The 26,066-nt window shown below is 41.6% G+C and overlaps 3 protein-coding genes, 1 long non-coding RNA gene, 1 other non-coding gene and 1 pseudogene across 6 annotated transcripts; 2 read left to right on the forward strand and 4 right to left on the reverse strand.

The window, feature by feature from the left end:
- Positions 1-600: 600 nt before the first annotated feature.
- LOC135331988 (uncharacterized) lies at positions 601-5,580 on the reverse strand. 2 transcript variants are annotated; one of them, XM_064527298.1, is made up of 15 exons: positions 5,449-5,580; positions 4,954-5,267; positions 3,842-4,545; positions 3,436-3,549; positions 3,277-3,375; positions 3,119-3,217; positions 2,825-2,923; positions 2,661-2,762; positions 2,506-2,604; positions 2,350-2,451; positions 2,193-2,291; positions 2,037-2,135; positions 1,703-1,792; positions 1,378-1,579; positions 601-1,169 (listed from the first exon to the last, which is right to left on the reverse strand). In XM_064527298.1, the coding sequence occupies exons 2-15, from the start codon at positions 5,255-5,257 to the stop codon at positions 955-957; spliced, it is 2,427 nt and encodes an 808-aa protein (XP_064383368.1). In that variant the 5' UTR covers positions 5,258-5,267; positions 5,449-5,580; the 3' UTR covers positions 601-954. The 2 variants fall into 2 exon arrangements, with proteins under 2 accessions (XP_064383368.1, XP_064383367.1); XM_064527297.1 differs by having other exon boundaries at positions 1,222-1,579.
- Positions 5,581-6,773: 1,193 nt separating this feature from the next.
- Positions 6,774-8,089, reverse strand: LOC135331990 (uncharacterized). The gene is made up of 3 exons (XR_010393103.1): positions 7,948-8,089; positions 7,497-7,818; positions 6,774-7,438 (listed from the first exon to the last, which is right to left on the reverse strand). It is a non-coding gene; the product is annotated as an uncharacterized LOC135331990 (long non-coding RNA).
- A 3,560-nt stretch (positions 8,090-11,649) lies between these two features.
- On the reverse strand, positions 11,650-12,484 carry LOC135332224 (lathosterol oxidase-like; annotated as a pseudogene).
- A 1,450-nt stretch (positions 12,485-13,934) lies between these two features.
- LOC135331649 (uncharacterized) lies at positions 13,935-19,459 on the reverse strand. The gene is made up of 5 exons (XM_064526874.1): positions 18,913-19,459; positions 17,651-17,753; positions 17,094-17,304; positions 16,801-16,870; positions 13,935-16,657 (listed from the first exon to the last, which is right to left on the reverse strand). The coding sequence occupies exons 1-5, from the start codon at positions 19,249-19,251 to the stop codon at positions 14,084-14,086; spliced, it is 3,297 nt and encodes a 1,098-aa protein (XP_064382944.1). The 5' UTR covers positions 19,252-19,459; the 3' UTR covers positions 13,935-14,083.
- A 15-nt stretch (positions 19,460-19,474) lies between these two features.
- LOC135331651 (T-complex protein 1 subunit alpha-like) lies at positions 19,475-25,981 on the forward strand. Its single transcript, XM_064526876.1, has 11 exons — positions 19,475-19,627; positions 19,754-19,839; positions 20,178-20,306; positions 20,614-20,822; positions 21,931-22,112; positions 22,518-22,644; positions 22,807-22,982; positions 23,434-23,557; positions 23,991-24,183; positions 24,538-24,701; positions 25,654-25,981. Exons 1-11 carry the CDS (start codon positions 19,558-19,560, stop codon positions 25,856-25,858), a joined length of 1,665 nt encoding a protein of 554 aa, XP_064382946.1. The 5' UTR covers positions 19,475-19,557; the 3' UTR covers positions 25,859-25,981.
- LOC135332546 (small nucleolar RNA Z223) lies at positions 20,461-20,548 on the forward strand. The gene has a single exon (XR_010393396.1). It is a non-coding gene; the product is annotated as a small nucleolar RNA Z223 (small nucleolar RNA).
- Positions 25,982-26,066: the final 85 nt, after the last annotated feature.

Consider the following 26,066-nt stretch of genomic DNA (forward strand, 5'->3'; position numbering starts at 1 on the left):
AGTATCTGTTTTGAGTATTTGTAGGAAGCTCCTGTAAAGCACAATACCAACGAATTTCTCGATATTGCATGTACATAAAGGTAAGATGCTTGGCCCAGAAGAAATCGCTTGAGAAGGTGATACCAAGGTATTTAAGAACATCTACCCTTGAGAGGGGATAATTGTATGTCATCGATAGTGAAAGGGGTATTAGGAAGTGTGGGTGAGTGCTTCCTATAGAGAAGGTCAGTAGTTCTGAACATTCAATTTCATGTGGTTGTGAGATATCCAGGTGCAAAGTGCACAATTCAACACATCAAAGGATGTTAACCATATCACCAGAGGAGGTCCGACACGAGTACCTCAATTTATGCGAGTTAATTTTGTCACATGCAACAATGCATGACTTGTTGACTACTAGCTGTTCAATTTTGCACGTGATCAAGGCCTAATCGAGGTACTCGTGTCGTACACAGACTACCCTTATATATATATATATATAGCTACCAGGGAAGTAGCTGTCTGTACAGAGACAGTGTAATGGCCAAAGACATGATGCTACCACCCTATAGAGTTACTATATGCCAATGTTATATGTAGAGACTACCAACTTTAAAACAGTTTGAAGGACTTGCAAATGCTCTCAGGATCATATTACTAGAAATGTACAATAAAAAAAAACAGTGCAGCTACTATAGTACGTCCATGTATGAAGTGCATGTTTATATATATAAGCTAGCCAATCTATATTATCATTGTTCATAACAGTATGTTTGTGCGCATGTAACGAGGCCAACCCTTTCCAGTGCTGAGGCCAGTGTTGCATACGTGCAGGAGTCACCAGCTGTACTTTGCCACATCTGAAACATCTCCATCGGTTTGAGGTGGTTCTGTATTTTGGGGTTATCTTCAATTGCGTGTTTGAGGTCCTTGAATTTCATTCCTAATGCCACCCCAACATTCACCCACTTGTCTTTAAAGCTCGTCGCCAATGCTCAAGAGAATTAAATCATCATCAATCTTCCCTGACTTTACTACTTTTGCTTTCTTTGAGCTGCCAGTAGGTGGGTCACTCCTGTGTTTCAGACCAGATCGTGTTGCCTCCTCAGTGTTAACTAGTTGAGCTCCGCTCGTTTTCTTCCCCTTGCTTCTTGTAATTGGCTTTGCTAATGCGTTTTGTACACCTGCACCTGCAATTACAATTACAAATCATGATTAGCTATAGGCAGTAAATAAACATACCTTCGGCTTGTTTAATTACATAGTCTTGTATTTCATCTGCCAGACAATTTCTTGACACTGTCACTTTACGTAAACAATTGCACAGCTTCTCCCAGGTAGGCTTTTTCGTATCAAACCAAACTTTGAGCATTTTATGAAGAGCTTTATCGCTCTTACCACGACACTCCTCATCAATTGCACTCAGTGTATCGAAATTTAACTTCAAGCCTAATCCAATATGATTCCAAACTGATTTTGCAGGAAGTACTTTCTCATAGACAGTGTACAGGTCTTCCTCCGCATTCAGGATGATAGTGAGTGGATTAACTCTTTCTTTTCCCCTTGCTTCTTGTTCGCTTTGCTGACCCCTTGCGTACACCTGCGGACATAATTATTAGGTAATAGCATATTATACTTTGTTTGTGTTCTGTTCTAGCTGCTTGCATAATTAATAGATCTCACACAGTACAATACTACTCCTTTGCACATCATGTAAACGTACCTTTTTTGTTTCTGATGCCTTCTTGTATTTACAGATATCTGATAGGAGAATCTCATGCCCAGACGTGCGAGCAACATTTTCGACTTTATCCTGCGTTAATGGTCTTGTTAAGTGCATGGTGAGATCTACATGTACTTAAGAAAGGGACCCTGAAGTTTTTAAGCTGGTACGCTGAGCTGAACATAATTATACAACAGTACTGCGAGGGAACGTTACTTTTACGAAAGCTTATAGAGAGAGGCCTTTCAGATGAGGTGTTAACAAAGCTGATAATTGTATTATAGTTTCTTTGGTGCAATAAATTTTGTACAGCGATTAAGGCTTCCAGACTCACTAATGAGGTCTCTGTTACTGCTCCTCGACACAACAATTCTCTAAACACATCAGATTTTCCCGCTTTGGCAGCAAAAAAGAGGGCTGTCCAACCACTTCCCTGTATACACAACGCAATAATTACTGGGGTTATGTTTGGGGCACAAATAAAACTCACAAGACGTTCCTTGTTCACGTCTGCTCCACCTCTCCGCAGAGCTTGCACTGCATCCATAAGTCCCTTACTGGAGGCCAGCATTAGAGCAGTCAGGCCATCCTATTATATGAATTGATTGCGGCTTGGTGCATCTATACATGAAACATTAAAACAGTACCTTGTTTACATGATCAACATTTGCTCCATGCTTGATCAAAGTGTCCATGACAGCAGAGTTGTCTTCATAGTAACTCGCAATTTGCAGTGTGGTGAATCCATTCTACAAGAATTAAAGTCTCACTCAAAGCAGATAATAATATTTTCTGACTCTCACATTTTTCTGTATGTCCACTGCAGCTCCTCTCTTCAGAAGTGTGTCCACCACCTCAGTGTGCTTGTTCTTAGCAGCCGCCATCAAAGCACACCATGTTGTCTGAATGCATTACTATTATAAGGCACTATTTTATTTGAAACTGCAAAGAGCCTTACAGAAGAAGTTAAGTGATTAACTTTAGGGTTGTGGTCAAGCAATACGTTCACCACGTCCACGTGACCTTTCTGGCTTGCTTTCATGAGTGGAGTCCACCCATTCTGAATTGAGATTGGATATTTGGCTTAGTAATACTATTTAGTTATGGATTCATGATGCTTACAATATCACACAAATCCACAAATGCTCCCTTCTCCAGTAGAAATCTAGCCACCTCTGCATGACCCTCTTGAGCAGCCCACATCAGAGGAGTCCAACCATTCTATAAGTAACATTGTGTCCCCATAGACCATGAACAGCTGGTGCATGAATGCAGACCTATCACAATACCACAATCAATGTATGTAAGCCGATGGGTTTTGAGGAAACTCTATCACATCATGTCCAAAACCAATAATTATAGCAATATATGGTTTCGTGTGTTGTTAGGTTTCATATTGAGTGGAGAGCTACTCACATGTGTGGGTAGGTCAATCTCTGCTCCCAGTGCCACTATTCCCTGCACTATCTCCAGGTCTCCTGCTCTACTGGCCAGCACCAACGGAGAACACTCTTCCTGTACACAGACACACAATCTTATATGGACACAGTTACCTAGTGCAGTCAGAGGATTACATTATCCTGAATATTAACTTGAGGCTTGTATTTCAGGAGCAATTTAGCAATCTCAAAGTGTTTGTTCTCAAGAGCCCACATTAACGGACTCCGCTTGAACTGAAAAGGTTTAGCAAGGAAAGATCAATAAGCCCTGAGGTCATAATTATTGTTCACTACCTCATCGCCTTCTCTCATGTTAACGTCACATGTGTTTTGATCCAGATAGCTTCTAACCTGGTCAATATCTGGGGTCTTACTGCGACAGGCTTTCAGCAACATCACTGAGACAGGCTATTAAAATATTAAATCAGAGTAATCAGTGTGACTACCGAATAACAAAATTTGGCGGGTGTTTTAATTTGCCAACTTGGTGAACTTTACTGAATTAAAGTTGGACAAAACGTCATTGCTGCAGTAGCCACGCCTGAGACGCTAAATTATAAACCATCAAGTCAGTTTAAATGGCTCATTCGTCTATAATCTTGCCAAATTTATCAGTATATATACGATATACATAATTATAACAATTTTATTTATCCACCAAATTATTGAACGCAGCTTACTTTCACTTTGGAAAACTCACCTCATAGATAATTTGCTCTTTCAATGGCCCATCCAACACTGTCACACCAAGCACAGTAGGCGTCCAATCGGCTACTTCAGAGAGATTGAGGGATGGCAGCCTCTCAACTGCTGTCGTTGGTAGCGCAAAGATGAGCTCAACACAACCAAGCATGATTTCTACCAGAATTACTTCATACACTTTCACCTTAAAGAACTTTGCAATGGCGCCTTGGAGATCTTTATACCATTTCAGTGAATTAATGTCGAGCTTGAAATTCAACTTTGTCTGATGTTCCGCACTCTCGTTGACTTCAAGAGGCTTTACTTTCCATGTCTCGAGGAAATGCTTGAGTCGCTCTGTATATTCTGCCAAATTCTCTTTGTCCTTCGGTTCTCCGTGCTTTGTGATGATCCTTTCCAGGATATGGTAATCCAGGAATGACGTAAACTTCCCCATCACATCAAAGATATCATCTATTGACTCATAATCGCTGTGATACTCAAGCAACTCCTTACGATCTTTAACAACCTTTTTACTTGAAAGACCGTCAAAAAAAACAGCAATATCTTGTGGCTTTGTTTGATTTCGTTTTAAAGACTCTTTTGTGTCAATTTGCAAATCTATAAATGCCTTCTGTATGGACTCTAATTCATTGTCCACCTGTATCTTTTCATCCTCTGTACTGTTACTTCTTGTTGGCCTCGCAGGTGCCTCGTGTACACCTGAAGGACATTAGTTCATTGACATAAGGCTACTAGTAATTGCAAAGTTGTTTTCCGTCCCCCACCCACATGCCTATAGATTTAAAAAGCAATTTGCTTCAACAATCTAATTAACCGAAAACCAGCAGTTGATACATCAAAACAAGAGGTACAATCATTGAGTCAAAATTAATTACAATAGCTACAAAAACTGATAAATAGCTAGCTGGTAGCTGTAGTAAAGCCACAATAGCTTTTAGACTGAAAGGGGGAATCCATGCATGGCACCCTGGGATCTCCCCCTGGATCCGCCACTGCTGATCAGCCACATAAATGAGTGAGCACCTTGCACCATGTGTTCCCCTAGTTACTACATGTAGTGGCCTACACAGTAAGTAACCGAACAAGATCAAGTAGTGTATATCATACCTTCTATTACATAGTCTTGTATTTCAGCTGCCAGAACATTTCTCGACACAGTGTCTTGACGTAAGCATTTGCACAGCTTCTCCCAGGTAGGCTCTTTCGTATCAAACCAAACTTTGAGCATTTTTCGAAGAGCTTTATCACAATCAAGAGGAAAATCCTTATCAATTGCAGCAAGAGTATTGGGATTTATCATCAAACCCAATCCAACATTTCGCCATTCTGTTTTTGCAGTACACATCTTCTCATAGACAGTGTCCAGGTCTTCTTTCGCATTCAGGATAGTAGTTAGTGGATTGGAGCTCATTGTGAATTATCTGTATTAAATGTGTATGAGGAATAAATCAAGGTATCAAGTCACAATAATAATTTTGTATGCATCAAGGCTGACATTGTGATAGTATAGTAGATTTACAAGCTGACCTAGCTATAGCTACACTATACTACTCAAACCAATCCTAGAGCTCGAGGTTGAGCTGACATAGACTTCATACTTACCAGCCTTGGAGAATCTCTATATAATATATAGATCTATCTAGTTTTCATGGTTTTGCTGGTCTAGAAAGTCGAAGCTGCACATTTTAGGGAGGGGCTGCATCACCAAACCTGACCTCTTTTTTACAAAAATAGTGCACCATTGGCAATCCAAGCTTTTGAACTGAAAAAGAAAGAGAATCTGCAATGTGAAAAATTGCTAGGATTGGCCGGGGGGGAAACACCAAAAAGCGTGGAAACAAGAAATCAGACGAGAGTGTAGACTAACTCCAATCCGTACAATTCAAGTCATCAACATGTAGATCTACAACTAGATCTATAGTGTTGATACATTTCACTATAGCATCACTATATTTAGGAATTATAGAACAAAAAATAGTGCACCATGTATTGAGAGTTCGCTTCTGTAACATCTTCATTGGTTTGAGGTTGTCCGACTCCTGTATTCAACCGCAAATCAATTGTGTGTTTGATGTGACTGTCCCTGTACTAGATCTACATTCTTAATACCACCCCAACATTCATCCACTTGTCTTTAAGCTTTTCGCCAATCTTCATGCGAACAAGATTATCCTCTGGCTTTCTTGGCTGCCAGCAGGTGGGTCACTCGGTCTCCCGCGTTTTCGACCAGATATTGTGTTGTCTCCACAGTGCTATAGTAACAGATTGTGAGGTTCACTCTTTCTACTTCCTGTTGCCATGCAGTGTTGGTCTTGCAGATGCCTTCTGTGGATCTGCAGTCATTATTATGATAAGGTATAGACTTCTACAAAGGTCAGTGAGTAATTTTAATAGCCTTTTTCCTGTTTTATGCATGTCAGTGTCTCTTATATCTATTTCCCCAGTAATTATACCTCTCTCTCAACAATTGGAGAGCATAAAGAAACACACATGTGCATGCACCTTCTCCCAGTTTGACTTCTGCAAACCATTTCTCCATGATAGCTTTTATAACACCATTGCCATGACAATTACTACCAATCCCATTCAAAGTGTCGTATCCAACTCAAAAACCATATCCAATATTGTACCACGTTTACTGGGATCCTTGCATGCATGCAGGAAAAACACCTGTAATATATATATATATATATAGTCAGAGGCCAGGTTGCATGTCGGAGCTCATTGCAAAAACTGTCAACTATACTATGTGGGAACTATATATATATATATATATAGATCTACATACAAATTTTAAGGGAGGGGCTCAATATGCATGGTTATTGTCAACAACTCAACTCTCTTCATAATTATATAGATCTGCAAAATCTAAAACATAATTTTTCATGCAATCAAGATGCAATGATATAGACTATTGGATGCGACACTTTGAATGGGATAGTGGTAATAATTGTCACGGAGATGACATCTACTAACATCCAAAATTTCTTTATTTAATCATTGAGACGTAAACTTGTTAATAGAGACGAGACTATACATAACTTGTCAAAATAATTCCTAATGGAGGAACAGTGTAGCTATAATTATTAGAAAAAATGAAAAAAATAGCTATTTATAAAGTGTTAAAAAATAATATTTTTTACTGTCTAGATCTATCATTGTTCATAACAGTGTGTTTGTGCACATGTAACGAGGCTAACCCTTTCCAGTGCTGAGGCCAGTGTTGCGTATGTGAAGGAGTCACCAGCTGTACTTTGCCATTTCTGAAACATCTCCATTGGTTTGAGGTGATGCGGTATTCTGGGGTTATCTTCAATTGTGTTTTTGAGGTCCCTGAACTTCATTCTTAATGCCACCCCAACATTTATCCACTTGTCTCCAAGCTCCTCACCAATCTTCATGAGAACTAGATCATCCTCAATCTTTCCTGGCTTTAACACTTTTGCTCTATTTGGGCTGACAGCAGATGAGTCTGACTCTCTTCTACGTTTTCGACCAGACTGTGTTGTTTCCACAGTGCTAGTAACAGATTGAGGTTCACTCTTTCTTTTCCCCTTGCTTCTTGTTGGCTTTGCTGATGGCTTTTGTACATCTGCAGACATAATTATTAATAATCATGATTAGGCAGTATGTGAATGAAAAAACCACACCTTGTACATAGTCTTGTATTTCATCTGCCAGCACATTTCTTGACACTGTCGTTTTACGTAAACAATTGCACAGCTTCTCCCAGGTAGGCTTTTTCGTATCGAACCAAATTTTGAGCATTTTACGAAGAGCGTTATCGCTCTTACCATGACACTCCACCTCAATTGCACCCAGTGTATCGGGACTTAACCTCAAACCCAATCCAATGTTATTCCAAACTGTTCTTGCGGGAAACACCTTCTCATAGACAGTGTCTAGATCTTCCTCCCCTTTCAAGATAGTAGTGAGTGGACTGGAGCTCATTTCAAATTTGTACTTAATAATCTGTATGAGTAGATTTTTAACAAATTCATAATAGCTACAGTGTACAACATTTGTATTAGGCTAATACTATAACTTATAATTTATATTGTATTAGATCTAGCTTAGTTATATACTGCAAAACAATTCGACCTGGTATCTAAGCTGCTTGGTCAGTAGTCACTACTCAGGCAGATAGAGCTGACAAACATATCTGTTTTCTAGGGGAGGGGCTAGCCTCGACCCCAGGCCGATCCGTCTCCAATTGAATGCTAGGTCGCCTACTATATAGGTATTTTTCAACTTCGTTCTATTAAAAAAAATCGGCCTGGGACCGAGGCTAGGGGAGGGGCTGGAATGTGCAATCATGCCAACCGGTAGAAGCGATATGGGGCTCCCCCCCGTTTTCGGGGGCCCCCCGGCCCTAAAACGCTAGCGATTTGGGGGGGCCTATTGCGATAGTGATATAGGCCCCCCATAGTGATTTAGGGCCCCCCTCGAGATAGCAACGCAATGTTCTACCATGTAGTCTCCTGATCTGGTCAATCATGAGTCTCATGATGAGAGATACAAGGGGAGAGACAATTAATTAACAAGAACTAGAGCACTAAAGTGCAAACCCTCGGCTGGTGACATGATTATAAAGAAACCAGAAGACTGATATAATGCAGTGCATATAGTGATGTTGTTATCATCATCATGCATGACTTGCACAGCAACTCAGGAGCAATAAAACTAAACCAGACTGGAGGCATGCTGAAACATTTGAGAACAGGTAGTAGTACTATAAATATATGCACTGTGGATTAGGATCACAGCAAAGAAGCATGGAGTCTCAGAGAAGTATGGCTCCAGGTCCTGCATGGATCCCAGTCAGCTAAAGCAAGCTTTCTGCTTTAGTGACCCTGTTCCAATATTGTTCCTGGTATATACAGCTTTCTACTTTAGTGACCCTGTTCCATTGTTTCTGGACCTGGTACAGGATCACTTCAGTTATAAGTAACGCATGTGCAAGTTCTGTTCAAGCTACATTTTGCTTGCTTTTATTAGACAACGAAGCTTTAACACCGAAAGCTGCCACTATTAGAAGTACTGACTTGTTGTGTGGAGGCTACCCATGCTGTAAACGCAGTGCTAGAGCATCCAGGTAAGCAGACCCAGTCACAAGCTTCTTAGCTTTTGCTCGTTTTTATTTGACAACGAAGGTTTAACATGAAATTCTGCCACTATTAAAATTAATAACTTGTTGTATGAAGGCTATCCATGCTGTAAACGCAGTGTTGTGGCATTCCAGGTGAGTAGATTCACCTGTCACAAACAAACAAACAAACAAACTAGAGCACTAAAGTGCAAACCCTCGGCTGGTGACATAATTATAAAGAAACCAGAAGACTGATATAATGCAGTGCATATAGTGATGTTGTTATCATCATCATGCATGACTTGCACAGCAACTCAGTAGCAATAAAACTAAACCAGACTGGAGGCATGCTGAAACATTTGAGAACAGGTAGTAGTACTATAAATATATGCACTGTGGATTAGGATCACAGCAAAGAAGCATGGAGTCTCAGAGAAGTATGGCTCCAGGTCCTGCATGGATCCCAGTCAGCTAAAGCAAGCTTTCTGCTTTAGTGACCCTGTTCCAATATTGTTCCTGGTATATACAGCTTTCTACTTTAGTGACCCTGTTCCATTGTTTCTGGACCTGGTACAGGATCACTTCAGTTATAAGTAACGCATGTGCAAGTTCTGTTCAAGCTACATTTTGCTCGCTTTTATTAGACAACGAAGCTTTAACACCGAAAGCTGCCACTATTAGAAGTACTGACTTGTTGTGTGGAGGCTACCCATGCTGTAAACGCAGTGCTAGAGCATCCAGGTAAGCAGATCCAGTCACAAGCTTCTTAGCTTTTGCTCGTTTTTATTTGACAACGAAGGTTTAACATGAAATTCTGCCACTATTAAAATTAATAACTTGTTGTATGAAGACTATCCATGCTGTAAACGCAGTGCTGTGGCATCCAGGTGAGTAGATTCACCTGTCACAAACAAACAAACAAACAAACAAACAAACAAACCAAACGACTACTATAACCCGTGGCCGCCCACGCGCCTCGGGTTAACTAGAGCACTAAAGTGCAAACCCTCGGCTGGTGACATGATTATAAAGAAACCATATAATGCAGTGCATTGCCATAATTATAGTGATGTTGTTATCATCATCATGCATGCATGACTTGCACAGCAACTCAGGAGCAATAAAACTAAACCAGACTGGAGGCATGCTGAAACATTTGAGAACAGGTAGTAGTACTATATAGATATATGCACTGTGGATTAGGATCACAGCAAAGAGAAGCCTGGAGTCTCAGACAAGTATGGCTCCAGGTCCTGCTGGATCCCAGTCAGCTAAAGCAAGCTTTCTACTTTAGTGACCCTGTTCCATTGTTCCTGGTATATACAGCTTTCTACTTTAGTGACCCTGTTCCATTGTTCCTGGTATATACAGCTTTCTACTTTAGTGACCCTGTTCCATTGTTTCTGGACCTGGTACAGGATCACTTCAGTTATAAGTAACACATGTGCAAGTTCTGTTCAAGCTACATTTTGCTCACCTTTATTAGACAACGAAGCTTTAACACCGAAAGCTGCCACTATTAGAAGTACTGACTTGTTGTGTGGAGGCTACCCATGCTGTAAACACAGTGGTAGAGCATCCAGGTAAGCAGACCCAGTCACAAGCTTCTTAGCTTTTGCTTGTTTTTATTTGACAACGAAGGTTTAACATGAAATTCTGCCACTATTAAAACTAATAACTTGTTGTATGAAGGCTATCCATGCTGTAAACGCAGTGCTGTGGCATCCAGGTGAGTAGATTCACCTGTCACAAACAAACAAACAAACAAACCAAACGACTACTATAACCCGTGGCCGCCCACGCGCCTCGGGTTAACAAACCAAACGACTACTATAACCCGTGGCCGCCCACGCGCCTCGGGTTAACAACACTTTTGTCAACAGGAGGAGCCTTGGTCCTACCTAGCTTGTAGTCCATTAAAAAGGGTAGCAACTGATATAGCAGAGAGACTTGCCATACCCCGTTGGGAACCAGATAAACACGTCCCTTCCCTCAAACAGGAGCTTGAGAGCCTGGGCCTGTTCTGCCATGAGATCGAGAGTGAGGCCATCTTGCTTCAAACAAGACAACGCGTTGCATGCCATAGCTAGCTAGCTAGCTATAAATTGAGAACATGACACGGAGCTAAATTACTGTAACTTTTACGGGAGTAAAATGCCTCTACGTACACCTTTAGTATTATAGAAAAAAAGCAGGAAACAAAATGTAAAGAATCTCTGCTTTTGTTTCCTGTTCCTGCCACGCCCAGATACAATCAATACCAGGCCGTATTTTTCAACTTCGTTCTATTAAAAAAAAATCGGCCTGGGACCGAGGCTAGGGGGGCCCCTAGCCTCGTTCCAGGCCCAATTGAACGCTAGGTCGACTCCATGAGGTAGCCGGAGGCCATTTGTTGTAGTCTACCATTCTTCAATGCCCTTGGCCTTAGACATTAGCTCTTTAAGTTTATATAACAATATCCCCTCAGGCCTTACGCTAGTCCAACCCTCTGCGTGGATAGATTTCCTTCACACATTTGGTCTACGTAAATTAAGAATTTCTGCACATGTACTGTTTTACTTGTGTGCATTGGGAATATGCAAATATTAATAGATGTGATTTTAAAGTGAAACTGCAAACACAAACAAATCAGGTGGACAAAAAAACGAACAAGTGTGGCAAAACTATTTCAACAAAAACAAAAACAGGTATATAACTTCGGTGAAAGTGCATGTACATTAATAATAGCAATTCAGTTATTCTTGCTTTTTATCCAGCTGCTTGAGTTCATCGAGATGTGTGTTTACAGACAGGCAGGTGGGCTGTTGGTAGGAGCCTGCTAACTTGTCCCACAGTGTAAAGAACTGACCATAGTTGTATTTGTATAGCAAATGGTGATCGGTGTGATGTGCAGTGCTATTAACGAAAGGCTCCAAAATGTTGGGTACCCTACAATCTCCATCGTGAATGGACAATGTCCAGATGTTGGCCACCACAAAGAGTATCAAGTACAAACCTTTATGCGATGGGAATATGAATGGATAAACGTGGTAGGGAAGACTCTGCAGGAAGTAGATGCAATGCATGGCTGGCAAATGGAGTAGAGAGACCTTCCATTTATGATGTCCTTATAGACTGAGCGATGATGCAAGCCTCGATGAATCCAGTAGATGAAGTAGTCAGTAAACATGAGAAAAGCAACCACACTGATTGCCAAGGAGCCAGCTAGAGTAGACTGCATTGTCGTTGCCACTGTAGTGCATGGAGTTTGCTGTATCCTTTAACTTCAAGCACAAACATTAGGGCAGTGAGCAAACCCAAAAACGGCACACTCATGGTGGCGTAAGTGATCTCAAGGCGAACTTGGTTCTTTAGAAATTGTGGATGCTCCATATATTTGTGATCAAAAACGAAACAGTAGCTAAAGCAAGCTGTAGCAAAGTAGAGAAGCCATCCACCGATGCTGGTGATAATGGACAGAGAGATGTACTGTCTCACAACGTAGTCTTCAGGCCATGACACTGGATACACAACAGGAGAAAAGAAGTATTTGTCCACAAACTTGGAGAATTAGATCCATGATTCTTGCATATAGCCTATATATAAGCTCAGCAAAAGCTGCGATAGTTATTTTGAATAGAATGAACCGATTTTTTGTGTTGGAGCGGTGTGAGATATATACAGCTAGTCTGAAAACTTAGAAAAACTGGAAGTGATTGGGGGGATTGCACCTGCATGCCTTAATAATTGATTGTGTACTATGGTTGCACCAAAGGCTTATAGTTCTCACAAACTTGGAGAATTAGAGAAAAACTGGAAGTGATTGAGATTGCACCTGCCATGCCTTAATTGATATTGTACAATGGTGCAAGTTGTACCAAGGGCGTATACGCCCTTGGTTGTACTAATAATATAAGATGTCTGATGGTATAATCATTATGGCAGTTATATATACCATACAGGTATACCGTATTATATACGCAGAGGAGGTCCGACATTGCGTGCACGAATCACTGTACAAGTGCTAGTGCTAGTGTATATACGAGGAGCCAGATGTTCTCGCGGCAAGCCAGTTATTGCTGCAGAGCTGGCTACAGTGGAATCAATGCTGCAACAATGAACGCCTTATACTTATGTAACTTGTTACAATCCTTGCTTTCGTTTTTGTTTTCGTTTATGTTTACTGTTCTACGCCCCGATATGGAGTGCATTATACAGTAAAAAAAAAAAAAGTGCTAGTGTATTTGGCCTATACATGTTATCCCGTGGCCACAATGACATTAATGCACTGAACTTGTAGTGATTCGTGCACGCATGTCGGACCTCCTCTGCCGTATACATGTAGCACGAAATTTTCGAGGGGCTTAATTTTCTTCGGGGATCGGTCTCTAAAATAGCACTAGTATCTAGTACTATACAGCTTACTGCACAGCAACTCTTTATTTTGCATCAACCCGTCCGATCATTATTGTGCACGTTTTACTGGTTTACATTGCAACTGTTGCTATCCACCGTCGTGAGAGTGGCAAAATTTTTTTCTTTTGCCACTCATGCATAGCAACGGCTGCTAACATTTTTTGCTTGAAACCACGCCCCGTGCTAACCAACCTCTGCTATATATACCCTATTGTTACTATTATAAAAAAAACAGGTACTTTTAGCGAATTTGAGTGAATTTGTAAATTAAGTACGCACTAATAATTAAAAATTATGAAAAATAAATAAGTTTTTTTTTCTTTTTTTCTATTGTACTTTTTTTACTAAGCAAGCTAGCCCCCCCTCCCCCTATTCAACCTTAAAACTAAATAGTTGTACATCTTTTGAGTGGTAATGAATTTGCTACAAATCCGCCAAAATTAGTACCCTAAAAACAAAGAAAAATCTGAAAACGCTAAAATTATACCCGTCTATAATAGTAACATTAAGGTAATAGGCCAGAAACTAATGGACCTCCGAATTGATGGTGGTATCATTAATTTTGTGACAATAATAATAGTAGTATCAATTTGCAGTGTGATCATGAGATTATAGTAATAATCATTATTATACAAAGTCCAAATGCAAAGTGATAGAGTACGAGCTAATCACAAATAGAACTATTGTTTCAATATTTCCGATCAAACAATTAAAAATTAACACAAAAAGAAGGGGGTAACAAAGCTACAATCGTTATACAGGTTTGGGGTGTAATTTTTGCAAGTTCTGTCTTGTCTCTTCATCAATCTCTTCATAAGGTCCTTCTTCCTCCAAATCAACATCTCGTGACTCAGCATTGGTGTCCGTCAACGTATCATACGTATTCTGAGACACATCTTCTTCTTCTTCAGGAGTGCCAATGACCACAGACACTTCCGTAGGAGACTTAGGCGGGCTGAGGGTATCGTACATATGGTTCTCATCATTGTCAGCTGCATCTGTGTTGTCCTTGGTGGCTGGTACAGTGATCATGTCATTACTCGAAGCTTCGTTCTCGATGGGGCTGGACGGATTTGAGCTATTTGTAAGATCCGGCTTGGCGCTGCCACCAATATCCAACTCAGCGTACGGATGTTCTACTTTCGACTTTACTTTAGCGTATGGAGGATCAGCACCTAGAGTTGGTCCAACTTTCAATACTTTCGAGTATCCGCTATCGTTCTCAACTTCAACCATCAGGTGATTAGCTTCATCCAATCTCTCGGGCAAAGGGGGTTGGTCAAACTCGGACAAATCCCCCAGATCCCCCATGGGAGGTAGAGGAGGGGGAACGGGGGAGGAATTTTCAATGTCTCTTTCAGTCACACCCAAATCTTCAGATTTTTTTTTTCTGTTTCTCTTTTTGGCTGCCATGTCAATAATAGCGTACACTTCGTCGGGGGAAGTGGCTCGTTTCAGGACACCAGTATCGTCCGTTGACATTTTTTTTTCTGAATTAGGCTTCTTCATGGCACCTTGATTTGCTGACATTGCACGTTTTCTCATTCGATGCATCTCTGGCACTCGTGCGTATCCGACTTCATCGTGATCAGGAATTGGTCCAGCTACAGAGTCATCCAGTTCTGGTGAGGGGATTTCCGTCACAACAATCTCCCCAGCGCCGCCAGGGCTTGTACTTCTCTCTGACCCCCTGTCCTCATCCGATAATGCGTTACTTTCTTCAGCACCGTCCAGTTTTATCCCTACTCTGTCATAACCAGGGTCAGGGTCGCCTCTCACTTCCAAACTGGGGTTTACATGTAGAATCAAATCAGGTCGTACAGTGTCATAGTTTGGTTCCTCTGTTTCATCAATAGGGGGAGGGGATATGTGGACGATGTCGTAGGGCTCGGTAACTTCGCTACTGTCTTCCAAATGGCGTGTGTGAGTCACAGTGACCAGTCCTTGGCCGAAATTTTCAGGGAGCTCAGGCAATGGCAGATTTTGGCTGAATTTGAAGCTATTGACCCCAGAGGATCTACCGGTAGCAGGAAGGGTTTTGGAACGAGCTTTTGCATCTTGTGTGGTTCGAACATTTGCTGCAGTAGTTTCTGAATCAGAAGTCTTGGGTAGAGAGATTTCTGGTTTGTCGTACATGTCTTCCTCTTCATCATCGTTCGGGGGTACAGGTAGGGGGGTTTTGGGATGTGCGAGGGGGAGAGAGGGGGAGAGCTGTGGAGGAATGTCCGGTAATGGCTCCCCTTGGTGTGGTTTTGGTGATTGCAATTCTTTCTCGGGTTTTTTCTTTGTTTTGGCAACACCTTCCGACACGGATATTGCTTTCTTTCGATTGAAAATAGAAAATGTTCGTTTCTTTTCAGCTTGATCAGAGGTACTCAGTGTCTTCTCCAGAGCTTTTTTATCGGCCTTTTTCTTTTTGCTTGACTCGTCAACTTTCAACTCGAGCCCCAAGTTCTGATTAGTGGGTGGTCCGGTGGTGGGGGAGTCAAGTGGGTGACGTGGGGATGTGGGGAGAGGGGGGAGCTCTGGTGAGCTCGGACTGAGGATTAGCGGACTCACAACAACAGGACTGTCTGGTTTCAACTCCTCGGGAACACTCTCGTACATGTCTTCAGCATCGTTCGCCATTTCATCGACCGATTCATACAAACGCTCTCTCTTGACTATAGCAGGCCTTGCTTGAACTCCTGCCATTGTTTCTGGAATACTGTCATACATTGCGTTGTCCTCTTCAAGTGTAGGCCTCGGTCCTTTCGGGATGGCCGGCAAAGGAAGGTGTGCTGCAGATTCTGTAAAAGCTCTGTTATCACGAACTCTGCCAACTTCGGAGGGATCAACTGGTGCTGTAACGGAGCGATCTCTCCTGCCCTCTCCAGTAACTTCAGCGTACTCTCCCATCATGTCGTCTAAAGGAGCTTGTTTGCCCTTGTCAGAGGCAGTGACCTTTCCATATGGGGGTATGGCTGGGGGGCTTATTTCACGGTTTGGACTATCATTTCCATCTTCATCACTCGAATCAGATTGCGGTACATCACCACCCTTTGGTACTCGAGCATACGAATAGGGAGCTTCTTCTTCATTGTCTTCTTTATCGTCAGCTGATGACAGTTTTTCGGCAAGATCCAATTTTGGTAGCTCGGGGAGTGGGTCAAAACTTCTTGCTGATAATGTTCTGGCTCTTGCGGTTTGTTCTTCAGTGCTGGCAGCAGCAGAAGCAGTGGGGTCACCTGACAGTGAGCCGAGGGATTGTCGCTTGGGTTCAGTGGGTTCGGTGGGTGGTCGTGGGTGAGATGCATTGCCATTTTGTTCCTTGGCTGTCGCTTCCACCTGCACAGGACGAGATAGAAAGTGACGGTAATAGAGACATTCTGATAAATAAATAATACTGATATCCACACATTGTTCACTTGTTCCTAGATAATTAATTATATACGGAGTATAAAATCGCCACTATTGTGTCTCTTACGTACCTGGTTTGTGGTTGGCTGGTCAATAGGGGTCACTGAGACAGTCACACTCACAGCCACTTCATTGTCAGTACTATAGTGAAAGAACTCGATATAAGTTTACAAAACAAACAATGCAACAGGTATTTGTTGTGTGGAATGTGTTTGTGCAAACTTTGGCAGTGTGTACATTACACTAAATATCCAGGCATTACAATGAATTATGTCAACACAGTGTCTACAGTCAGGTAGTTAAATGCAAGCAAGCAAAGACATCCGATAAGCAAATGTTTATTGAGTCAAAAGTTTGTCCTCACCGTTTATCGATGGCTGTGTTGTTGCTCGTCTCGTACGTGTTCGACCCCCCACACAGTGCAACCACGGAGATCAGTATTAACAATCCAATTACAGTCACAATAGCTCCTCCAGTGATCGCTTGCACCCTCCCCCCCGAATCATGTGAGCTACCCTCTGATGTCATGTGACTAGCAGCTCGTACATGCAATCTCCGGGGTGTATGAATAGTCTCTGCAATGGGTGGGAGAAGGTTGTGTCAACATGATATGCTAGAGTAAGGTGAGAAAACTCCTTAGAGAAAGGTTATATAGCCCAGAGTGTATAATATTAGTTCCAGCAACAATGTCAGACTGGGCCTAAAAACGGTGTGAGTGATAGATAATGTGTTCCTTCAACTGGTGTAGTTAAGTACATGAGATATCCTGTAGTTGCTAAGTGCATGTAGCTAGCGGCTTGCATTAATTGTAGTGAGTTAAATGTTACACTAGTTGCATGCAGTATAATAGCCGCGACCTTTAGGCATAGACAAACGATTATGTGTCACATGTAGTGTTACTCTGCAGATAACTATATATACCTGTGAATGTTATATTGAGGCATATGACTCGCTGGTCACAGGAGACCTTCAATACCATGGCTGTGTCGTGCTGGTAGCTGTCAGGGGCAACAAGCAGTATAGCCTGGGGGGGAAGACAACATCACTTTGTATAGAATCATGCAGCCACATTGACATTACAAGGGAAGTACCACAGCACATTGACATTACAAGGGAACTACCACAGCACATTTCAGTTTCCATATCTCAAGGAAGTCACAACGTACAATATCGCCCCTAAAGTTTTTATCACCTTGACTACAGTAAATGTAAGCTTAGAAGCTGGTAAAGTGGGAGGCCACACATGAGTTAAGTACTTGAGTCAAGAGCCTGCTATTGTATTTGTGTGGGTTCTCATCATGCGGCCCAGTGTGTGGTGGATGGTCAATCTCAAGTGTTTTACAGTGACAAGTTATACATACATGAGTTTTTACGTGATAAAAACTCCCATTCTGGTTTATGACAGTTGGGGCTATTAAGGTGGTTCATTTAAAGAAAATGAGGGTTACGCTCCATTAGTTATAATGTGTCTGTTATTTCAGTGAATACCGAAACTAGACAAATCGTATACACAAGCTACATGAATATATATCTAACTAAATGCTAAAGTATTTCAAAAACAGTGTGTAATTTACACAATCGACTATTGTATCGCAAAATAATTATTATTATTCAGAGCTCTATTTTGAATTGATGCCATTTTAATCGACAGTATGGCACGGTATATAGTGACTAGAAGCTGCATGCATATAAGGACTATTGCATGGGCTACCTACCATAATTATACATAAAGTACAGACATAGCTTAAAGAATTACAACAGTAAGACGTAACTGTTAAAGGTGTCAACATCTTTATCTTAACGGACATTGCTAACATGCCTCCCTATAGTAATGGCTAATATGCTCCCAAAGAAACAAGCCTAAAAAAGAATCTAAAAAAGAAGAATAGAAATAAACGAGTGAGCCTTAAGTCAGTGTAGTATACCATAGATTGAATATCACATACTGTGTGGGAGTGCTAGTATAAGATATGGAGACATGGACTCGGTGTGTTGTAACATCATGTAATACGATATGGCCGTAAGGTGATGCACTAGAACAAGCATTACTTACATTCCATGGAGTCAGCTACACACATCTACAGCCATTATAACACTGTGTACATACCGCATAACAACACACACCTCTAGTTGATGATTCATTGTGGTTTACTTATCTCGCTGAAAAATACACAAACACCTACCTCTGATTGTAATTGATTCGATTTCATCTCCTGGTTACTCTCAAACACCACTTGGAGATTTGATGCATCTCCCAGGCCGTTACACACTCGTCCATTTTTGAGCAGACTACCAACATCTTGCAGCTCCTTCAAAGAAGTAGAATCTCTCAATGCGAACAATCGGTAGCGATCTGCGATTTGAGCTGGAACGATTTTGTGGTCGACTTCGCTAGCTAGCCACGACTGACATGATTGCTGTTTTGACGTCCTCTTCTTTGAAATCGGAATGGCTGATGATAATTGCAATGTGAGAAGGACCAGAATAAAGATCTTGCAGATTTTAGTTTGTTTTGACTTCATGTTGATCACTTTATAGATAGAATTTCAGTACCTAAGATATGTCAATACAAAGCTGATTGAGATTTCACTGATGCTTGACACGTTCACAACTTGATTACTTGAGCTCCCAGAGAAGTCTAACATGTATGGGTACAGTGTAGAGAGAGTAAGCAAGCTCTATAACTAGATATACTGGCTGGGTGGGTCTTGTTGAGATCGTGAGTGATTGGATTGCACAGTGTAATGGGGGAACTCCCATCGCGAGTGTCTTCACATGCGCAGGCGCATAACGCATGGGTGGAAGTCACCACGTGGGAATCTAGAAAGATGTCTACTGCTGGTCAGCTTCTTGTTGGTGGAGAAAGAACTACTGGAGAGAGCATCCGTAGTCAAAATGGTGTGTGTTATTTTGCTTTTGAAGCCTTGCTTTACAACCCAGTCGTTTTGTAGAATACAATTCGTCAATGAATTTGGTAGAGCACATCCATTCAGATTTGAGGATCTTTTTGTCTTTTCCCTACAGTAATGGCTGCTGTGTCAGTGGCCAATATAGTGAAGACATCACTTGGCCCAGTCGGATTGGACAAAATGCTAGTGGATGATGTCGGGGTGAGGTAGCATGAGTACACAACCTTCGTGTCGGTGCGGTACATTGATCTTAGAGAAGGAGTGATTAGAGTGTTTTACGTCTACCCTTTTAGCAAAAAAGAAGTAGAATTTGGAACTGTTTTATTGATCCTCAATTGATATTAATGGTGTATACATGTGTATGTGTGTGCGCCAATGATGATATGCACAATGCCAGTTCTGCTGCTGATTTACAGTGACTGAGAACATGTGCTCCTATTTCTGAGACAGAACACACTAGGGGTTTAATCGCCCAAAAAAACTGTTGATACATGTAGCTGTCTCTTGAGTATCCCCTTTTAAAATTAATTCTCTTATAGGATGTCACGGTGACAAATGATGGTGCAACAATACTGAAACTATTAGAAGTAGAGCACCCAGCTGCCAAGGTCCTCGTTGAGCTTGCCGAGCTACAGGACCAAGAGGTCGGAGATGGAACTACCTCTGTGGTGAGGGATTGTGTGTCTCTAAGCAAATAGGGCGAAGAATTTGAGTCCTTTTTTATTGAGAAGTTTTTTTATTGTCTTGTGATATCTTGCCCTCTGTCTACCATTTACTTCCACCCCTAACCCCACCCCCTTTTCGTTAATTAGTTTAGTGTTTATGTGCTGGTGATGATGAGAACGCACAATGCCAGTTCTGCTGCTGATTTTCCGTGACTGATAAAGTGTGTTATATATCTGAGGCACTTTGACAACTAGCATCGTCAACGTATAATTATACATAATGTAAGTAAATTTATGTGAAAATTCTCAGGTGATCATCGCAGCCGAGCTACTGAAGCATGCAGAGGAGTTAGTCTCTTACAAGATCCACCCCACATCCATCATCACTGGATATCGGCTGGCCTGCAAGGAAGCGTGCAAGTACATTCAGGAGCACCTCTGTATCAAGGTGGACGAGCTCGGACGAGATTGTATCATCAACGCTGCCAAAACATCAATGTCTTCAAAGATCATTGGAGCGTGAGTGTGAATCATAGTAATCACTGACATAACTATTTGTTGGGATCTGTACTGCTGATATTTATTAATGGTGTATACATATAAATTATGTGTGTGTGCCAATGATGATATGCACAATGCCAGTTCTGCTGCTGATTTACAGTGACTGAGAACATGTGCTCCTATTTCTGAGACAGCACACACTACTGTGGTCTTCATAATTATGCCTCGAGGCGTAGCCGCACGAGGGATACGGTAAAGCTGACCGTGTGTGTGTCTGTGTGTCTGTTCCAGCTGTAACTGCTCAACGGTTGCAATGCGACGAAAACTAACAGCTTCTATAGGCTTCTAGCCACGTTCTCTTGGATTTTGATTCGTGGATTAGCAAACTAAAGCTTCTTTCTCGAGTTATGGCTAGTTTGACTCACATTGAAGGCTGTTGCAGTCTCTTCAGAATCTTTCATAGCGTCATCTGTCCGCACAAACTTTCTATTCAACATATGAGTTAGCCTTGCACTAAAGCGCTAGCTTTTTGTTAGCTACAATACTCAGAAAATATATGTTAATTAGCTAGCAGTAGCCATTTGTGAAATTGATCTCTTTGGACACACCCTTTAATTATTCCTGTGGATGTAATGCGCATGCGCGCTCAATCCCCCATGTGTGAGAAATAATATCCAAGATCCAGATCCAGATCCTCCTGGCAGAATCATCTTTGTCTTGAAGGCCTGGTAAGCCACAAAACACTACCATATAACAATATAGATAGCAATATGCATGTACACAGGTCTTTTCTTCTTAGATATTATATACACTGAAGTACAGATCCTGGAAGAATCAATTTTCTTCTTTCTTGAGGTCCTAGTAAGCCACATAATACAACAATAGATGCATGTAAATAAGTCTTTTCTTCTCAGTGACTTAATATAGATAAGCTAACTTTAATATAAAATTCATTATAGAAACTAATATGACACTCTAATACTTTTCAGCGAAAGCAAAACCATGGTGAGAGGCATTAGCACAGCGCCAGCTTGAACACTAGTTCTGTATGCACAGTGAATAAACTGTTGATAGCTATCTCTTGAGTAGCTGCTAGTACTCAATAAATGTATACCTCATCTTATAGAGAGTGTGACTTCTTCTCCAACATGGTGGTGGACGCTGCCATGGCAGTGAAGAGGACCAACCAGAGGGGGGAGATCAAGTACCCAATCAGTGCCGTCAATATTCTCAAGGCCCACGGGCGGAGCTCCTCCGAGAGTGTGCTTATCAATGGTTATGCTCTCAACTGCACTGTAGCCTCACAAGGTGAGAAAACTGTCTTTGTGAAAACATATAATTATGCTGACTGTACACATACTGTGTGTGCCAATAGGCACAATGTATGTCAGCTCTGTTATAGCCTATAGTTTGAAGTGGGTACAGTTGTACATTATGTACAGTAATGAAGGTAGCAGGCTCTCAAGGTATGGAGGTCGATCATTTTGTGTGAATGTGTGTGTGCCAATGATGATATGCACAATGCCAGTTCTGCTGCTGATTTACAGTGACTGAGAACATGTGCTCCTATTTCTGAGACAGCACACACTAGTATACAGTAGTAACTTACTCCCTCACATCTGCTATTATATAACTGGTAACACCATCACTCAGATTTCCTAATGGTTTCCTCAATTACCAGTTGTGATTGTGTTCTGACTGTTTGTTTTGTAGCCATGCCTAAGCAAGCGAACAAAGCAAAAATAGCCTGCCTGGACTTTGCCTTGAATAAATCCAAATTGAAGCTGGGCATTTCAGTGGTGGTCGACGATCCCGAGAAGCTGGAGGCCATCAGAAAAAGGTGGGCATGTGCTGAAAGAATTACGTCCTTGAAACTATTTGAAGACTTTACAATTTGTGTGTAAAAGCCCCACTTATGCCACACCTCCACTTGTGTTAATTAATGTGTAGCAAATTATGTAATGTTGAACAATCCCCTCAACCGTGGCTACTGTTTCTCCAGGGAGGCTGACATCACCAAGGAGAAGATAGAGAAAATACTGGCGTCAGGCGCAACGGTGGTACTCACCACGGGGGGCATCGATGACCTTTGTCTCAAGTACTTTGTGGAGGTTGGGGTCATGGCCGTACGGAGGTGCAAGAAAGAGGATCTCAAGAGAATAGCCAGAGCCACTGGAGGTGAGCACGTGGTAATGGGAGAATTTTGTTACGTTACTAGATAAGATTTGCAAAATGGTGCTTTTAAAAGCATTTTTGTTAATGCTAACTAGCTCCTATGCTTGAGATTCATTCGTGCTACTAGTGGCTTTTGTAAACCCACAAGTACGTCAGTGTTGGTTTCATTGTTTGATTTGTACTCCTTTCAATTTTGAAATATGTTCATTGTTGCTCTTATTTTGAGTGTGGTGGTGTGTCTGGTAGGCCGGTGATTAAAAACCATGCACCACTCTGAAAACAGCCACTTCTGTGGCTCAAATGTGGACTACCACTCCATCAACTATGAGGCCTATTATACCAGTCACATTGCATGTCAACCACACTCTTACCTCAATCCGAATCAGCTCATGTGTATATCTGCGTGTTTAACTCTCAGCTATCCATTGTGTTGACCACCCCCTTCCCCTTATAGCCACTCTGGCAATATCTCTAGCCAACCTGGAGGGAGATGAGAGCTTTGATGCTTCCCTATTGGGCTCTGCAGAGAGTGTCACTCAAGAGAGAGTGTGTGATGATGAACTTCTCTTGATCAAAGGGTAAGTGGATGTTTTGTTTGGTGTATCGCAAGACCTATGATTATAAACCATGCACCACTCTGAGTTACCCCACCATTGTGGTGAGGGATATAACGTTGTGGATACCCACTTTTATTTATGAGGTCAATCTGAGCTTAATATATTAGGTAGCATGTGTGAATGTATATACCGTATAGTGCAAAATTTTTGCAGATTTTGTGGGTTAGCAATCTTATATGAAAATTAAGTCCACGAAAATTGTTCTTTAATTAGTATAACATGCAAAGATTTAAAGGCGTGGCTTCCGGTAAGCAGTCATTCTGCGAACATTATGCAACGAAATGCTTTTAGAGGCTAATCCACGAAATATAAGTGCCTCGAAAATTTCGCGCTATACGGTAACTATGATGTTAGCATTCCTCCCCTAACCCACCGCGCACACACGCACACGTAGTCCCGGCTCTAGAAGTGCTGCATCCATCATCCTCCGTGGTGCCAATGACTTCATGGTGGACGAGATGGAACGCTCTGTACATGATGCTCTGTGTGTTGTCAAGAGAGTGCTGGAGTCCAACCAGGTGGTCCCAGGGGGCGGGGCCGTAGAGGCTGCTCTGTCCATATACCTGGAGAATTTCGCCACTTCCATTGTGAGTGCTCCTCTTATGTCGTGTCTTAACCAAACCATTGTTGATTGCTTTTTACAAATGTCTACGATGTGATTAAGTGTCAAGCTCAACTTTTCATTGTTGCTCTTATTTGAGTGTGGTGGTGTGTCTGTTAGTAGGCCGGTGATTAAAAACCATGCACCACTCTGAAAACAGCCACTTCTGTGGCTCAATGTGGACTACACTCCATCAACTATGAGGCCTATTATACCAGTCACATTGCATGTCAACCACACTCTTACCTCAATCCGAATCAAACCATAGTATTGACCACTCTTGTGTGTTCTATGTACACATTCTTGAGTGTTACTCTGCCCCTCCCTCCCCCACCTACAGACATCCAGAGAACAGTTGGCCATTGCCGAGTTTGCCAGTACTCTGTTGGTGATCCCCAAGACATTGGCTGTAAACGCTGCCCTGGACTCCACCGACCTCGTGGCCAAACTGAGAGCTTTCCACAACGCGTCTCAAACTATGGCCGAGAGAGAGAACCTCAAGTGGTAAGTAAATAATCTTCTAGTATACGTGTTCCCCTAATGCATGCATGTTCGTAAAGATTGTTTTGATCGAAGGAGTGGGTGGATGTTTTGTTCAGTGTATCACAAGACCTATGATTATAAACCATGCACCACTCTGAGTTGCCCCACCATTGTGGTGAGGGATATAACATTGTGGATACACATTTTTATTTATGAGGTCAATCTGAGCTTGATACATTGCGTAGAGTGTGTACATTTAACATTGATTTTAGTGAGGTGTAGCTATAATTACAGTTTAGTAGCCACCAGTATATGGACACAAAAGTGCAGTGAAGGTTATAATTTTTTTTCTTATAGCTGACATTTGTCAGACCATGCTGCAATTTAGCATAATTGTATCTCGAAAATTACAATGGTAACAAAACCAAAACGTTTGTTAATCCAATGGTCTAGTGTTCAATTTCTAGCTCTGTACTATAGACACTCTACACCGTCGAGGTGTGTCGCTGATCGATTTTCTGGGCTTATTATATTGTTTGCAGAAAAATAGTCTTGTTGTAGTTCTTCAATGTTGACTTCAAGGAGATCTGAGACAGCCACTAGAGGTAGTCACTGTAACCTCTTTTTCTCGCACTAAAAGAGCTACAGCACTGCACTGCTTCAAATCATGGCCAGTAGCCTACTAATAACTATTAAATAGCTAAACTTCTCTTACATGTGGCAGATTCTATATAGTGCACATGCTCTTTAGATTTATGCATGTAGATTATCTAGCCAGCTCGGCATAATTATTTGGTCTGTCAATAGTGTCCGCTCAAGCTGATGTGTTGAGCCTGTCATTCGAGCCATTTGGTCGGTTTTTGACCGATGACAGACTGTTATAATCCTCACTGACTTAGGTGTATACACACATTCATTCAAAGCATTGTGCTTGACTTTTAAGTTGTTTATATACTACTACTTTCTTGTGCAGGTTTGGACTGGATCTAATAGGAGGTGTTGTGAGGGACAACAAGAAAGCGGGTGTGTTAGAGCCAGCCATGAGCAAGATAAAGAGCATCAAGTTTGCCACCGAGGCCGCCATTACCATTCTAAGGATTGACGACATGATCAAACTAGTCCCTGAGCAAAAAGACGAGAACACTTATGCCGATGCTGTAGCTAGGGGAGACATGTAGATACCCAGGTTGTGTGTGCATATACTCTTATTGTAGCCCATCTCTTATGTTAATTGCGTTATAAAGTGGATTATTTCATGTCATATCTCTAGCCTCATTCTCAGGCCTTCCTTTTATTGCTGACTTGGTCCTAGCTATTATTTTGATAGCTGTAAAATTGAAAACAAGGCAAACGTATTTTATCTTATAGAACAATTATTTTACATTG

The sequence above is a fragment of the Halichondria panicea genome, chromosome 2 (assembly GCF_963675165.1).
Source record: "Halichondria panicea chromosome 2, odHalPani1.1, whole genome shotgun sequence".
Classification (NCBI taxonomy): Eukaryota; Metazoa; Porifera; class Demospongiae; order Suberitida; family Halichondriidae; genus Halichondria; species Halichondria panicea.